Source organism: Papio anubis, chromosome 4 (genome assembly GCF_008728515.1).
Source record: "Papio anubis isolate 15944 chromosome 4, Panubis1.0, whole genome shotgun sequence".
Taxonomy (NCBI): Eukaryota; Metazoa; Chordata; class Mammalia; order Primates; family Cercopithecidae; genus Papio; species Papio anubis.
Window position 1 is genome coordinate 71,388,151 of NC_044979.1, and position 17,882 is coordinate 71,406,032.

Below are 17,882 nucleotides of genomic sequence, written 5' to 3' on the forward strand. Positions count from 1 at the left end.
CATATTGAGAATTGAATATGACCTTTCTGAGCCACTCATTTCTGAATTTTTAATTTTAAATAAAAGTATTTTTTCAGATTGTTTCAGATTTTTAGAGGGAATAAAGCAAAATAGAAACATAAAACATACGAGTGTATGTTTATGTGTATGTGTATATATTGATATATAAAATGAATGGCTTAACAGATAATATGCATTACAGTTGCTGTTTCACACTTGTTGGTATTATTTTAATTATACTCTGACAAAAAATTCAGCATAAAGAAAAATTGGCCAGGCACAGTGGTTCATGCGTATAATCCCAGAGCTTTAGGAGGCTAAGGCAGGAGAATCGCTTGAGACCAGGGGTTCAAGACCAGTCTGGACAACATAGCAAGACCCATCGCTACCAAAAATTTAAAAATTAGCCCAGCATAGCAGCATGCACCTGGAGGCCTAGTTACTCAGAAGACTGAGGTGGGAGGATTGCTTCAGCCCAAGAGTATGAGGCTATAGTGATCTGTGATCGTGCCACTGCATTCCAACCTGGGTGATGGAATGAGACCCTGTCTCTTAAAAAAAAAAAAAAAAAGGAAGAGAAAGGAAAATTCTTAGAATGTACGTGCAGTGTAATATCCTTGCTCCTTTGCTGTCCATTGATCATTTTAATAGGTTTTTGAATCTGAAAATTCAAGAAGGTGAAGCTCACAACATTTTTTGCCCTGCATATGATTGCTTCCAACTTGTGCCTGTGGATATCATAGAAAGTGTAGTTTCAAAGGAGATGGACAAACGATACCTACAGTTTGATATTAAGGTAAGGTATGCTACCAATTATCTGTCCAATTTCTGTAATTTTGATTTTATTAAACCTTTATAACATTATTTTTTCTTTTTGTTTTATTTTTGAAAACAAAATAATGGGTCTTTTGTTAGAAATACTTTATCAGAAAAGTTGCATAAAGGAATGGTGACAAAGTTTGAAGCTAAAGCATTATTTCATAATAATAAGAGGAAAGGGGAAAGGCTAAAGTACTAGTAATTTACAAAATTTAAAATAAAACTATTTATCAGAACTTTTTATTAATTTGCCTGTTGCACTTTAGTAACTGATTGATCATAAAGTTCTAATTAGATTTTACCTACTTTAAGTTTTTTAAAAGACATTATCTTTCATGCTCCTAAAATATTTGGAAATAAAGATTCTCAACTTGGAAGTTTATTATTTTTATTCCAAGTAATAGGTTTATTTAATGAATTATAATGTTTATTTCATCTTTTTTTGTCTTTTTTTTTCAGAAGTTATAAGTGTAGGTTACTTATAAGTGAGTTACTTTCTTTTGTGTGTGTGAGAAGTTATAAGTGAGTTACTTTCTTTTGTGTGTGTGAGATTTAAAAGTTACATTTTAACTGCTTTATGCAGATTTTACTGAGTCTAATATGTGAACTTTTAAAAAGACAAGTCCTACTTTTTTTTTTCTTGGAGACAGAGTCTCACTCTGTCTCCCAGGCTGGAGTGCAGTGGTGTGGTCTCAGCTCACTGCAACCTCTGCCTCCAAGGTTCAAGCGATTCTCATGCCTCAGCCTTGCGAGTAGCTGGGATTACAGATGCCTACCACTATTCCCGGGTAATTTTTGTATTTTTGGTAGAGATGGGGTTTCTCCATGTTGGCCAAGCTGTTCTCCAACTCCCGACCTTAGGTGATCTGCCTGCCTCGGCCTCCCAAAGTGCTGGGATTATAGGTGTGAGCCATCATGCCCAGCCCCCTCTTCTTTAACATAGAAAGTATCATGGTATTGATTATTGTGTATTATTTGGGTACCATTTAGAAATTTACTCTTCTAATACAGCTACATGCATGTTTCTACTTAATAATTATATTCATCAGGAAAGTGACACATTGTATGAGAAAACATTTTAAAATTACATATTTTCTGTGCGAACAATTACATTTTTACTTTATCATCATTTACATAGTTTTTAGACTAAAGAAAACAAATTTTAAAAATAATTTTGTTACTAAGTTAATTGCCACTTTCCCTTTAATAATTTTTTCAGTACTTTCCAGTACTGTTTAAATTTCTTGAGACTGACAACTCCATGCATTTTATTTCACTCTTTTTCTTTCTTTGCTTTATAGTAAATGACCATAGAGGTACACTCTGTATTAGAATTTAGCATTAAAATATTTTCTTTTGTGTTTTGTTATTGCTGTTTAAACAGGCCTTTGTTGAAAATAATCCTGCCATTAAATGGTGTCCTACTCCAGGCTGTGACAGAGCAGTAAGACTAACAAAACAAGGGTCAAATACATCTGGATCTGATACACTCAGCTTTCCATTGCTGAGAGCGCCTGCTGTTGATTGTGGAAAAGGACACCTCTTCTGCTGGTTAGTATAAGATAAGTTGGAATCAGTCTAATCACCTTTCTTTCCAATAGTTATTAAAGAGACTTTGCACCTTGAGTCAGGCCGTTAAATTGTAGTATACTTGATAGTATTCTTAATTTAAGAAATGTGTAATAAGTAGTAATAGTTCATATTTGTTGTGTGCTTAGTGTGTGCCAAGCGCTACACCAGCTATTTTTTACATATTGAATTTTCCCAACAATGCTGAGTTGAGTTGATGTTATGCCCATTTTACAGATAAGGAAACTCAGGCACAGAGAAGTTCCCCAGGGTTATACAGCTAGGAATTGGCAGAAATGGGATTAGAACCCAGCTGTTTGATTTTAAAGCCCATGTGCCTAAACTATAATATCAAATTGCTGACCATAGATTAGAAAATGTTTAGAGTTTAACCTTTCATTAAAAATATAAACCTCTAGCAATGATTCTTCACCAGGAGCTCCCAAAATTACTAAAGTCCCTTTTACAAAATTTTATCCTGGGCCCTAACAAGTAAGATTTTGATTTAGTAGGTTTTTGAGTGGGGCTCTAAAAAAAGAAAATTAAAAATCTCCCAGGTGATTCTAATGCACAGTTCTAGTCAGGAATCAATGACTGCAGTCTCATTGTTTCTTGTGTTTTGTTTAGTTTCTAGTGCCTGGTAGTACTCAATAAGTACAAACTGATGATAAATCAGTATTGAAAAGGGTATGTAACTGAATACTCTTTTGACTATATATGTGTCAGCCATCAGCACTCTACTTATTCATAGAAGGTTCAGTTAACTGTTCTAATTAAATGATTAAAAAAAAAAAGCAACAGTATTTATTCTCCTTTTTGCTTATTTCCAGAATCACCGCAAATGCATGGATATACTTTAGGTGGATATAAAACTCTAGTCTTTACTTTTATACTTATCAGAAACCAGAAACTAATTGTATCACTGCTATATAGTAGGAAGGTATAGTTATGGAACTGTCCCTACCCTGGTCTACTTCTTACCTTTGCCATCATCATTAGTTAAAAGTATTTGTTGAACTGCTAACCCCTGACTCTTAAGTCAGGGGTCAGCAAACTATTGTCTACACTTAGTATTAAACATAACATTTTGTTGGAACACAGCCATACCATTTCATTTCACTTTATATATTGTCTGTGCCTGCTTTTGGGCTATGACAGCAGAATTGAGTAGCTGAGACAGAGACTGCATGGCCCACAAAACTCAAAATATTTACTGTCTGGCCCTTTACAGAAAAATTTTCCTGACCCCTATACTAGGTGCTTGGCTATGGTGATTAATGAAAGGAAAACCCTGTATACTGCTTTCATGGCTAAATCAAACTAAGCAAGCAAAATAGCAACAAAATACTGAACAGTGGGTTGTATCTATATGCCTTCAAGAGATTTTTCAAAACACTTAAAAGGCAAATTTCTATTAAAGTTTTACATTTTTGTTATTCAATAGTTTGGTTCCTAACTCACCTCGTTAACCCACCATGAGAGATAAGGCTTGAAATGAGAAGGAAAGTTAATGTACATGAGCTGAATTGGTGGCAGATTAATGGTATGTAGATGAATATGAACCTATTTTACTGTAAAACAAGTATATAAAAGTAATAAAGGAGCTTTCTTTTCTGAGCCAGTGTGGTTTCCAGAGATAATTAAACTCTGGTGTCCTGAAGCAGCACCCATTGTATACATCCTATGCATCTAAAATGTACTAATTATATACCATCCTTGGGAAAAATTGAGAAAAATTGTCATACACCGTAAATCATTTTCTGAGTTCTGTGGTTCACATGAGGAATCGTGGTTGAAAAAGGATGATTTAGAGGATTAGTTGGAGAAGCTGTGAAGAAAGAAAACATAAATTAAGAAAATGTCTAAAAGATAAAAAGATTAGCTTTTGCTGAGATAAGAGAAAAGTTAAGTTTTGAAGGGAAAAGAAGAAACTTTGATTGGCAGTGTCTTCTTAAGCACTGTGGTTTCTGTGATCTAGCTTTTACCAGTTTTCAGTGTAGTTTAGTTTTTAATTTCTTGTGTTCGTCCCCATTCTCTTTGTATGCTGTAAGTAATAATAAGTTTGGTTCGACTGAAGATAAGAAAGCTAATGGAAAAACCTGCCAATATAGGCCAGGCTCTATAAACTATGTATATATGTCTATAAACATAGACGATGCTATAAACTGTAAATTTCTAGAATAACATTTGAAGAAATACATCAGCTGACTTTTTCTCATGCCCCAAAATATCAGGCTGGTTATACTCAAGACGCATTGGAGACTATATACCAAGATCACAGGCCCTACTTTGAGTTTTATCCCAGTTCAAGGGATCTGTGAATGGCCACATGGACTAAGGTCACACTTGGTAATTATTTACTGTTTCTCCTGTTCATTAGGGTAGTAGAGAACCTAACAGAATCATCACTTTTTGGACATAGCACCAGAGAGGAAGAGAAGAAGGGGACTTAAATGAAATAAAAATAAGTTTTTGTGAAGGACAAACTCAGATTTAGGTTCTTCAACTTAATCTTTGCCTTTCAGTTTTGGTATTTATTAAGTTATAGGATGGATTTTTTCGCATTGCCTACTTCATGTCTCTAGGCGTTAATTTACAGTTCCTGGGTTTTTTGTTTTGTTTTGTTTTGTTTTTTGCATTCTTAGCTTTATACCCTTATTCATATAGTATAAGAGCTTTGTCTATAATTTTTTTTTTTTTTTTTTTTTGAGACTGAGTCTGGCTCTGTCGCCCAGGCTGGAGTGCGGTGGCCGGATCTCAGCTCACTGCAAGCTCCGCCTCCCGGGTTCACGCCATTCTCCTGCCTCAGCCTCCCGAGTAGCTGGGACCACAGGCGCCCGCCACTTCGCCCGGCTAGTTTTTTGTATTTTTTTAGTAGAGACGGGGTTTCACCGTGTTAGCCAGGATGGTCTCGATCTCCTGACCTCGTGATCCGCCCGTCTCGGCCTCCCAAAGTGCTGGGATTACAGGCTTGAGCCACCGCGCCCGGCCACTTTGTCTATAATTTTAAAATCTAAGTAGAAATTGTCATATGCTTTCTGTTGCCTTTATCTCATTTCAATGAGAAGCAAAATCTGTTCATGTAAAAAGACGCTTTGCAAGAGAGATCTTCACAAATTAAAGGCAAATGATTCTGGTTTTGCTTCTTTCCTTCTTGAAAAGCTCAGAAATAATTTTCTAAAGATGACTACAAAAACCACAACAAAAGACAATAATAATTTCTTCTTTTCAGGAACTGTATATGACAGAAACAGTTGAGCCATACCCAAGAGATACCTGCATGGATATAACTAAATATATTCATTGTTGGGAGACAAGTAGTATTAATAGGCATTCCCCTTCCCACCACAGGATACCCTTCTCTAGCTGTGCACCAAATTCCATGCCCTTAGTAACTGAAGCTAGCGTGGTTTCTCCCGCTAGCCTTTATAATTACAATTTGTGTGATCTGGGCAAAATTATCTCAAGACAATATTCAAAACTTAGATGGGTTCTGACTTGAACCAATGACTTTTCCCCTGTTTTTTTTTTTCTTTTTAATTAAGTAAAATATGCTACTGTGTAACTTCTGTGCCTTCTGAACTGACACAAAGTGTCTCTCTTCTCTGAGACAACTCTTCACAGATTTGTTGTCAGAAATGCTTCCTGGCCACCAAACTTAAGATGGTATGGTGGCCATTTCTTTCCTGTCTTTTTACTCTGGTCCCTTTTAATCACCAGTGTGCATTGAAAACTGAAAACCTTACTTGGAATTTTGTCTTCTAAACACATAGACAGTCAAACCTATTTTATTCACTGAAATTGATTGGCAGGAAATATTCTAAATAATAATATGGTGCTGGGCATGGTGGCTTACGCCTGTAATCCCAGCACTTTGGGAGGCCGAGGCAGGGGGATCACGAGATCAGGAGGTCAAGACCATCCTGGGTAACACAGTGAAGCCCTGTCTCTACTAAAAATACAAAAAATTAACTGGGCATGGTGGCACACTCCTGTAGTCCCAGCTACTCGGGAGGCTGAGGCAGGAGAATTGCTTGAACCCGGGAGGCGGAAGTTGCAGTGAACTGAGATCAAGCCACTGCACTCCAGCCCAGGCAACTGAGCGAGACTCCATCTCAAAAAAAGAGAAAAATAATAATAAAGTTTATATTACCTAGCGGTTGAGCACTTATTTACTGAAACTGTGTAAAGAAGTCTTTAAAAGGAACAAATTTTTGAATCATAGTGATGTACAACTTGAGAAACCACAGTATCAGGTTTCTAGTCCACTTAAGTTTCCAGTGGATCAGAGAGTACAATATATAGACCTGTCAAGTTTGCAGAAAAGTTTGAAAGTGGGTATCTTTTTTCTCCAACATTCACAATAAGGATTTTGATCAATACCTACTCCTTTATTCAGAGCAATAGTTGCATGCATCATCTCCCCCTCCACAGACCTCACAGGCCAGGGGACTCTCCAGGAGTCCTGTGGACAAAATAGATGAAGCAGTCTGTATTTGTAGACCTAATAATTGTGTCTCATCTTTTCTTACAAAATCAGTTTTAAGCCCTTAGATTAACAGCTCTAGTTACAGAAGAAAAGATCTTTCTAGATTGGCAGTATCTAGCTATTTAAGTATCAGACTCCTGCCAGCTAGCAGAACATTTTCCAGCTCTTCACAGTCCCAGAAATAAAAACATGATACTACTTATTTGGTAGTTCAATCAAAAGACCTTGTTTAAATATCATGTATACTCTCTGCAGAGTAACACATCTCCATAAATAAATACCGCTTGATGGTTCAATTTATCAAATTTCAACAGAGTGATAATAATCTGGGAGATGGACAGAACCTGCCTGTGAGACAGCTCTGCCACTAACTAGCTCTGTGGCTTGGTGATAAATATCCTCTCCTAAAATAATGCGATAAATAAAGCCTTCCTATCTAATGCAGTCAACATAGAGTGCAAGTTTCCAGAACCAAACTATTTAGCTTCAGATTTTAGCTTATCCACTCTTTGCTTGTGTGGCCTTTGGTAGGTTACTGAAACTCTCTGTGCATTTAAAATGAGGATAAATAGTACCAGTTATAAAGAATTGTTAAGAGAATTAAATGAGTCCGTTCACGTGGAGTATTTAGAACATTACCTGGTGTACTAAAAAATGTTAGCTACAGGGGAGAAGCATAGAAATTAGGATTTCTACTTAATTCAGTCAGAATTGCTTATTAATAAAACGTTCTAAAATGGCATTTAATTGAAATTGCCAACTTCTGAATAGGAATTTCTTCCATCAGGTAATAAATTTTAAAACGTTAGTGGAAGGTTTTTTCTTTTTCCAGAGCCTGTTAGAACCACTGTATAGTCATGCAACAAGTTGTGCATACTGGCACATTTTCAAGAAGAGAGCCATTCCTTGATCACTTGATGTTAGGTTAACCAATCATATTTGAACTAGGTGGAGGAGTTTAGATTAGGCAACTATTTTTTTCTTTATAATCTTTTACCAGGATTTTTTTTTACCTGAATAAACCTACCCTATTGGTGTCTCTGGCTGAGATTCAGCAGGCTATGTCCTGAGATTCCCCTCCCCATACTCTTGTTTTACTGACATTTCGAGATGCAGTTTCAGCAGCAGATACCAGGGACTTTAGAATACTTGTCAACAGTCATTGGTTAAAATTTTCTTCAGGGATGTAGGCCGGTCTCAGGGACTTACAGTTGTAATCCCAGCATTTTGTGGGGCTGAGATTGGCGGATCCCTTGAGCCCAGGAGTTTGAGACCACGTGGGCAACGTAGTGAAACCCTGTCTCTACAAAAAATACAAAAATTAGCTGGGCGTGGTGGTGCATACCTCTTGTCCTGGCTACTTGGGAGGCTGGCAGTAGGATGGCTTGAGCTCAGGAGGTGGAAGCTGCAGCAAGCCAAGATCATGCCGCTACACTCCAGCCTGGGTGCCAGAGCAAGACTCTCAAAAAGAAAAAGAAAAAAATAAACTTTCTTCAGGAAGTTGGCATTCTAGCATCTTCACTACTTTTCTCAGAATAACCTTTCTTCCCTATGTTGATCATCTAGAATGTCAATTACCTACTATGTTTAGTGACTTTGTTATTACTATACTTTGGAGAATTCTGAGTTTATTTTTCCAGATGCGTTAGTTTTTAAATATATTTTATAGTATTAAGTGGCAACCTCGGCCAGGCGCAGTGGCTCACGCCTGTAATCCCAGCACTTTGGGAGGCCGAGGCAGGCATATCACGAGGTCAGGAATTCAAGTTCAGCCTGGCCAACATGGTGAAACCCCGTCTCTACTGAAAATACAAAAAATTAGCTGGGCATGGTGGTGTGCACCTGTAATCGCAGCTACTTAGGAGGCAGGAGAATCACTTGAACCCAGGAGGCAGAGGTTGTGGTGAGTGGCGATCATGCTATTGCACTCCAGCCTGGGCCACAGAGCAAGACTCCATCTTAAAAAAAAAAAAAATGGCAACCTCAACCTCTTTAATTCACAGTCCATGCTGTAGCTTCTTTTTTTATTAGTAAGCTGCTGTTTTCTGTTTTGTTTTGTTTTGTTTTAAATCCTTTTTTAGTATTGCACTGGAAACTAGCAGAAACTGTGCCAACCAGTTATAACACCCTGAAGTGGTCCTACTGATTGGGCTCACAACCAAGGAAGCAGCAAATCTTTGTCCTCCTGTGAGGTTCTAGAAAAGAAAACCTTCTTTTGCTGTCTAGGACAACACAGTCGTGGAGAGCCAAGCACATTGATAAGCAATTATGGCCTTTTGAAGAAGTGGCTTTTTTTTTCCAGACTTTATTTGAAAACACTGGGCTTTGTTCCCCCATGATTTCTTTCTTTTTTTTTTTTTTCCAGAACGTTTTCAGAAAATGTTCTGACAGCAAAACCAGTATTTACTAGTGTTGATTCTGCCAGGAAATGAATATTGAATATGCTGTTTAATCTCCAGGGGGAAAAAGTCTCCAGGGAAAAAAATCTTAATAGAAATAATTTATTTCATTGATTGCATTTGTTTGTTTTAGTTACTGCAGATATATAAGGGCTTTTTGTACTTCAGGGCTCTTTTTTTTTTTATTTTTCTAGCTTTATTGAAATGCAAATGACAAAAAGCTTTCTTAAATGAGTCATGAGAAATGTTGATTCTGCATTCCCACCTGTGTTTGTAGGCACCATATGGAAAAACTGTTCCTGATCTGTGGCATATTTCCTACTTCAATGTCTGCTAGCATGTGTGCCAAATTAAAATTAGCAGTTATCACAGGTATCCGTTACATTTCTGGAAAGCAGAGTTGATGTTAGTATGCACTAAAGTGAATCTAATGTATCCACTTTTTTTTTCATACCTTTAAGTTCTGGGATACATGTGCAGAATGTACAGTTTTGTTACATAGGCATACACATGCCATGGTGATTTGCTGCACCTATCAACCCATCACCTACATTAGGTGTTTCTCCTAATGCTATCCCTCCCCTAGCCCCCCATCCCCCGACAGGCCCCAGTGTGTGTTGTTCCCCACCCTGTGTCCATGTGTTCTCCTTGTTAAACTCCCACTTATGAGTGAGAACATGCAGTGTTTGGTTTTCTGTTCTTGTGATAGTGTGCTCAGAATGATGGTTTCCAGCTTCATCCACGTCCCTGCAAAGGCCATGAACTCATCCTTTTTAATGGCTGCATAGTATTCCATGTTCTATATGTGCCACATTTTCTTAATCCAGTCTATCATTGGTGGACATTTGGGTTGGTTCCAAGTCTTTGCTATTGTGAATAGTGCCACAATAAACACATGTGTGCATGTGTCTTTATAGTAGCATGATTTATAATCCTTTGGGTATATACCCAGTAATGGGATGGCTGGATCAAATGGTATTTGTAGTTCTAGCTCCTTGAGGAATCGCCACACTGTCTTCCACAATGGTTGAACTAATTTACACTCCCACCAGCAGTGTAAAAGCATTCCAATTTTTCCACATCCTCTATAGCATCTGTTGTTTCCTGACTTTATATATCCACTTTTTTAAAGAAATAAGGTCGTGTTGTGTTGCCCAGGCTAGAGTGCTGTGGCTATTCACAGAGTGGTAATAGCACACTACAGCCTGAAACTCCTGGGCTCCATTGATTCTTCTGCCTCAGCCTGCCAAGTAGCCATTGTGCCCAGCTCACTTCCATATTTTAATCAACCCAGTATTTTTTGAATGTCTGTTAAGCTACCACTAAGTTGCTAGGAGCTCCCAAGTGTTAGATTAGGTGACAAGTCAGGAGTGTAAGGAAACTAAATTACCCTTTCAAGGCAATTGGTGAATTTTTTTTTTTAACCATTTAACCATTTTTAAGTATGCAATTCAGTGACATTAATTGCATTCAGAGTGCAACTATAACGTCTCATAGCCACTTTTCCTTTTCAGAAATTTTTCATGATCCCAAACAGAAACTCTATGACCATTAAGCAGTTACTCGCCATCCTCTCCTCCCCCAGGCTGGTAACAACCACTCTACTTTCTTTCTCTATGAATTTGCCTATTCTAGATATTTAATATAAGTGGAATTCTAGAATATCTGTACTTTTGTGTCTGGTTTATTTCACTTAACAATGTTTTTAAAGCTCATTCATAGTGTAGCATGTATGCAGATATTATTCCTTTTTATGGCTGAATATTGTATTGTGTGAACGTGTGTGTGTTTGTATGTGTGTATACTCCACAATTTGTTTATCCAGTCATCTGCTGATAGACGCTTGGGTTGTTTCCCCCTTTAAGCTGTTGTGAATAATACCATGAATGTTGGTGTACAAGTTTGAATCCTTGCTTTCAGTTCTTTCATACCTTAGAATGAAATTGCTGAATCCTATGGTAATTCTAAGTTTAACTTTGCATCAGCATTTACATTTCTATCAGCAATGCACAAGAGTTCCGGTCTTTGTACATCCACACCAAAACCTTCTTTTTTTTTTAATAATCACCATTTTAACAAATATGAAGTATAATCAATACATTCTTAATTACCTCTTAGTTTGTAAGACTACATGAGTCAGTTGGTGTATCTTCTTAATACACTTAACCTTTTTTTATTCTTTTTCCTCGAAATGGGGTCTTGCTCTGTCGCCTAGGCTGGACTGCAGTGGCATGATCTCAGCTCACTGCAGCCTCTGCCTCCCAGACTCAAGTGATCCTCCTACCTCAGCCTCCCAAGTAGCTGGGACTACAGGCATGAGCCACCCCTCCCTGCCCAAGCTTAACCTTTGTAAATGAAATCTTTTTAAAATAGCACTGATGGTGATGATATCACTTCCAGATTGGGTTGTTCCCTCCTCCGAATAATATTTTATCATTGACTGGAATAATTACCTTTGTTCTATACAGTATAGCATCATCTTGAATTAAAATGGCAGTTTATCAAGGCTTTAGGCTCGTTTTAGTGTTTGACTTCTTAAATAGCTATGGAAAGAATATAAAATAGAGTTACAAATGATAAATTGATGTTTTTAATTATTTAAATCAAAATTTCCCAAATTCCAATAAAAGTAAATTGAGTTACCCTAGCTGTTACCTGGAGATGCAGAGGTAAAAGTAACTACAATAATTTGACTTAAAACAGTGTTTTTCAAACTTTAAAATGAAGAAGGTTCATTTGGTAATTTTGATAAAATATAGATTCTAATCTGTAAATCTCATGGGGCCTGTTCTTCTGCATGTCTAAAAAGCTGCTCAGTAATGGCCAGGAATACACCTTTGAATAACAAGAATTTAAAATATTAATGAGGATAAAATGTAATTTAATCAAATGTTTTAAAGCTCTGAAGGCTTGCAAATCTGAGTTATAAATATTAATCTATTTAGAACTTTTGAAATACGTAAATGAATGTACTGATTTTTTTTTAAAAAACTGGTCTAATGGTATCAAGCTTTGGAATCTCATTTTCAATGCCTCCATTGAAATGCTCCATCTCTCATTAATCACCATGTCTTAGTTTTTTCAACTTTAAAATTGGAAGAATACTTTCTACTTTTTATTTTTTTTTTTTGAGACAGAGTTTCGCTCTTGTTGCCCAGGCTGGAGTGCAAGGGTGCGATCTCAGCTCACTGCAACCTCCACCTCCCAGGTTCAAGCGATTCTCCTGCGTCAGCCTCTTGAGTAGTTGGGATTATAGGCATGTGCCACCATGCCTACTAATTTTTTGTATTTTTAATAGAGATGGGGTTTCACCATATTGGCCAGGCTGGTCTCGGACTCCTGACCTCAGGTGATCCACCCACCTTGGCCTCCCAAAGTACTGGGATTACAGGCATGAGCCACCACGCCCAGCCTCTACACACTTTCTTTTTTTTGCCTTGATGTTGATGAAGAATATTTTAAAATTGTCTTTTCTATGTTTATTTTCTTTAGGGAGTGCCTTGGTGAAGCACATGAGCCTTGTGACTGCCAAACATGGAAGAACTGGCTGCAAAAAATAACCGAAATGAAACCAGAAGAACGTAAGGAATTTTAGATTGCTTTGCTACATATTTCCTTATAGCATTCAAAAGATAATGTGGTCATATCTTTTTTAGTCTTTATTTAAGAGGTTTTCACATTTGTTAATGCTAGCGCTCTCCTGTTTAACATCACGGTCCCTTTGACTAACTTCCTTTTGGAAATAATAGAGTTTTGGCAAGGAGGAATCAGGGACAAGTTCCATGTTTCTAACAGACTTACTTTCCAGCTGAAGATAAACAGGGTAAATGGGGGTCACATTTAATCCTCCTCCCATAGCCCTTTTCTTTTATTCTAGGGTGAGCCAACCAGTTGTTCTGTACTTTGTGGGAAGTAGTATATGATCTGTAGTGAGAGTGAGCTTCTCATATCCCTGAAAGCTTCCAATGAAGGATACAGCAAGTTAATTTCTTGTTGTTGTGTGGTTCTATAGATTTACTGATGTTAAATACCATATAGATAAGTATTGTCACTGAGACTTCTATAAATACATTATCCCTGTTAATCATCACAGAAATGATACAAGGGTGATGTTAGTAATCCTGTTTTACAGAGGAAAACTAATGCTTAGATTGGGTTGAATGACACAGGGCATGTGCCTTGTGAACAGAATGGGTTTGAATCTCTGATGGGGACTCCTTTTTAAAGCCTTCCTAATAGAAGTTCCCACATTTAACAGATAAATCTATCTGCTTTGCAATAATTTCCCATCTTCTAAAGTGTTTTATGACAACTGTTTTCTCTCAAAAAATGTAAGTGAAAATTAATTAGTTCTGGTCTTTAAAAAAAAAAAAAAAAAGACTGAGATAATGATGTTAGCTTGAGATGTCGCAAGTCAGGATCAAGAATTCACCGAATAAATCTACACACTTATAGGGGCCAGGTGCAGGGGCTCACGCCTGTAATCCCAGCACTTTGGGAGGCCAAGGCAGGCGGATTACAAGGTCAAGAGATGGAGACCATCCTGGCCAACATGGTGAAACCCCATCTCTACTAAAAATAAAAAAATTAGCTGGGCGTGGTGGTGTGCGCCTGTAGTCCCAGCTACTTGGGAGGCTGAGGCAGGAGAATTGCTTGAACCTGGGAGGTGGAGGTTGCAGTGAGCCAAGATTGCGCCACTGCACTCCAGCCTGGTGACAGAGTGAGACTGACTCCGTCTCAAAACAAGAAAAAGAAAATCTACACTTACATGAGCAAAGCACATAATAAAGATGATGCCAGACTTCAGGGCATGCAGAGGCTAGAGGGAAGCAGTCAGACATTACAGTATCATATGATAACTGATATAGTTGAGTAAAGATGAGAGTCCAGAAACAATAATGATAAACTGAGGTTGGGGGAAGAAAGGGTGTCAAAGAATCTTCTTGAAGGCAGTGAGCTGTGAATTGGATTTTAGCATCTCTGCCTAGTAGTAGGTAATTACTGTCAGCAACTGAAGTGGCATTGAGAGAGACTGCCCGACAGCCATCATACTTTACAGGCTTGTATTATATCAGGGAATTTACCACTGCCTGAGGGCTGATCCTCAGCATTTTAGATCTACAAGGTTCATTTTGTCCACTGACTCAGGGTTATTCTGACCCATGGAGAAGAGACTACAGTATAAACCAAAATGCCACTTATTAGTTGATAATGAGGGAGATCCCTTTCACTTGTTGAGAAGGCTTCATGTCCATTATCAGGAGCAAAGAGAAGTAGATGATCTTTGGATATTTTATAGTGAAGCCTGATTAAACGTTCTTGTCCTGTTCATGCATCGTTTAGTCAACAGATTTTTTTAAGCCAGGCGCAATGGCTCACATCTGTAATCCTAGCATTTTGGGAGGCCGAGGCAGGTGGATCACTTGAGGTCAGGAGTTCAAGACCATCCTGGCCAACATGGAAACTGCATCTCTACTAAAAACACAAAAATTAGTCCAGCATGGTGGTGTGCGCCTGTAATACCAGCTACTCAGGAGGCTGAGGCAGGAGAATCGCTTGAACCCGGGAGGTAGAGGTTTCATTGAGCCAAATCGCCCCACGGCACTCCAGCCTGGGTGCCAGAGCAAGACTCCATTTAAAAAAAAAAAAAAAATGCCTTTATAGATTGTGTTTGTTCCCCAGATTCATTGTACTAGCCATTGCTCTTCATACCCACCCATTTCCCCTATTCTCCTGATATGTATGGGTGTGTATATGCGTTTGTCTTCCATAAATAGATTCATACCATTACCCTGCAACACCTTTAGATGTGACAAAACAATTGGAATTTGCTTTATTTTCTTGCTTCTGGCAGCTAGAAATATTTATATTTCTGTTATGAATGTCTTGCTATTGGCCACCTACCTACATTTTTTTATACATTTCTTTAAGAACTTAAGGTTAAGGTCCATAGGAGAAACTCGCAAAGAGATGAGGCTAGAAAGGTAGGTGTTGCCAGATTGTGAGTGTTATTGCCAAATTGTTTGAATTTATCCTCCTAATAGAATAAGCCATAAAATGTGTAGAGTAGAGAAGTGGCAGTATCAGAAAAGTTATTTTTGTCAAGATAACTGATAGTATGAAGGGTGAATTGAAGAAAAGATAGACTAAAGGTAGGAAGATGAATTTTTAGTTTGGGTCAGAGGGTAAATTAGGCCATTAGTGAAACAGGAAACTCAGATAAACAAGTAACTTTCCAGGGAAAATAATGAGTTTTGGTGTGGACATTCTGAACTTGAAGTACTTACAGAACATATGTGTGGAGATATCCTGTGGAATTTTATAAGTGTTCGTCTGAAACTCAGAAAAGATGCTAAGAAACTTAGGAATAAATTGTTGATTTTAAATGTTATCTTCGCTATTTAATTAACGTTTATTAAGTGCTGTTTTATGTTAGAATACAAAAATAAGATGCCCTCTATTCTCTTGAAGTTTATATATTATAGAGGCAACTGTATACAAAACTAAGGAAAAATGTGTTTTGAATGTGAGAGAACGTTGTTCATGTATGTGATAACTTTTAGGGGAGAGGAAGAACAAAGAAGGAGGAGGCCAATTATCTATGGGAGAGGGTTAGGAAACACTTTCTAAAGAATTGATGCTTAAGCTGCATGTTGAAAGCTGATAGATGCTCTTCACATAAACCAGAATAGGAAAGACATTCCAGGCATAGGGTGAAGTGGCATTGTGAAGTAGCGTGGCATATTCAAGGACTGCAAATAATTCTTACAGTCAGTTTAGTGGTGCACTAAGAGATGAGACTGTGCAGACAGGAATCCAAATCAAGCATTGGGCACAAAGAGGTGATTATGCACAATGCTAGGAAATCTGACCTTATCCTGAGACACTGAAAAGGAGTTTTAAGTAGGAGAGTGGTGAATGAAGATGCTTACTTACAAAGATCACTCAGGCAGAAGTATGGATGATGAAATGGAGACTATTGAGAAACTAGGTAAGAATGTTAGTTCTGAGACAACTTCAGAATGGCCAGGTGAGAGGATATGAAGGCTTAAGATGGGTAATTCAGGTGGGAGGAGGCATACACAGGAGAGTTATAAGATACATTAAATAGCCTTAAGTAGTAAACCTTGTGTGCCTGCTAGTTGCCTGAAAGGTTTAATGCACCATAAGAAGTAATTAGTCTAGCATATTATTCAATTCTTGAGTAGAAAATGCCCAGCAGTGTTTGAAATATAAAGCAAGTATTTTTCTTTTATTTTCCCCCAAATCTCCCACCCCAGCCTCCGAGGTGAGTTAGCATCTCCACAGCTGTCTAGATCCTGGGTCCTGGGAACTCGAGGTGAATACTAATCTCCTTGTGGGCACTAAGCGACACACTGACCCTCTCAAAGTGCTACTATCCTGTGGCATCAAATGGCTTTGTACATCACTTTCCCAGTATTTTATCCCCAAGTCTGATCTATTACCCTGAAAGACCTGTTCGTCTTTAAAGGTTCCAACTGTAAGAACAGATCACTTACTAGGTGACTGCTGATCATTCACTCAAGCAGTCTCAAACTATGGGTATAATCTTTTAGGTTTATGTAGTCCTTTCTGGTAGAACAAATCTCAGGTGTCTTCAGTCTTTTGTATCCTATCATGTTTTCAAATATTCTTCCCTCTTTCCAAATCAAAACCCACTTTGGGGTTTCTTCCCACAATTCTTTAAGTTCATTATAATCTTCTGTTTTGCCTGTGATCTAATTAGAGTAATACATCTCCCTACTTGCCTTTAATTCACAAATTACCCCGATTTTACAGAGGGAGATACCAAGGCCAAGAGAAACAAAAATGCCCTGCCACACAGCAAATCCATCTCACATCTGGTATCAGAACACAGAAAAACTCTTTAAAGCAAGTATTTTAAAATTGATGGCTATTTTTAGTTATCTCTTACCATATTAAAATTGGATGAATCATTCCATACCCACAGATAAGTTTTTGCTAGGGAACGGGGGAAGGAGAATGGACTGGCTAGTGAGAACAGATTATGGGTGGGACTGTGAAAAAATGACCTTCGACATGATAATGATCCTGATACTAAGAGGAGGAAAGAAATAGAAAAGCTAGAAAATGGTATACATGGTATATACATGGTTACTTCTGATGGCCAGAGATAGGGAGATCCCAAAGGGGGTTTTGATTTGGAAAGATGAAAGAATGTTTGAAAACATGATAGGAGACAAAAGACTGAAGACACCTGAGGTTTGTTCTACCAGAGAGGAAACCAAGCCAAGGCTGCAGAGAAAGTCCCAGTTGTTGTTAAGAAAAGGCTAGGAATTTTCTCCCTCTACTGATTTGTGTCTTCCACACTGAAAGATGGTGACCAGTAATGGCCACTTATGTTTATGAAATTTGGGGCAAGGATTAAAGTGAACAATAATTGGCCAACTATAATACTAAAGTAGAACCCCATCATTAAATATACAAAAATGATATTTCAAAAAGGAAAAATATGATTAGGTGCTATGTTAAGTTTATGTATTACTTTGTATCATAGCATTTTTACTTTGGATTTTATGCAAAAAAAAAAAAAAATGGCATAAGCATGTTTAACCAAATTTGTA

General features: G+C 37.7%; 1 protein-coding gene and 1 long non-coding RNA gene across 7 annotated transcripts in view; both read left to right on the plus strand.

Moving 5' to 3' along the window:
• ANKIB1 (ankyrin repeat and IBR domain containing 1) overlaps positions 1–17,882 on the plus strand; it is a 155,984-nt gene that overhangs the window by 114,806 nt on the left and 23,296 nt on the right. For all 6 annotated transcript variants that reach the window (XM_021936054.2, XM_021936050.2, XM_021936053.2 and 3 more), the window contains 3 exons: positions 652–796; positions 2,204–2,370; positions 12,769–12,857. In XM_021936054.2, the coding sequence (XP_021791746.1) occupies positions 652–796; positions 2,204–2,370; positions 12,769–12,857 (401 nt within the window). The remainder of the gene's footprint in view (positions 1–651; positions 797–2,203; positions 2,371–12,768; positions 12,858–17,882) is intronic.
• Positions 14,851–17,853, plus strand: LOC110742868. The gene is made up of 2 exons (XR_002521098.2): positions 14,851–16,853; positions 17,521–17,853. It is a non-coding gene; the product is annotated as an uncharacterized LOC110742868 (long non-coding RNA).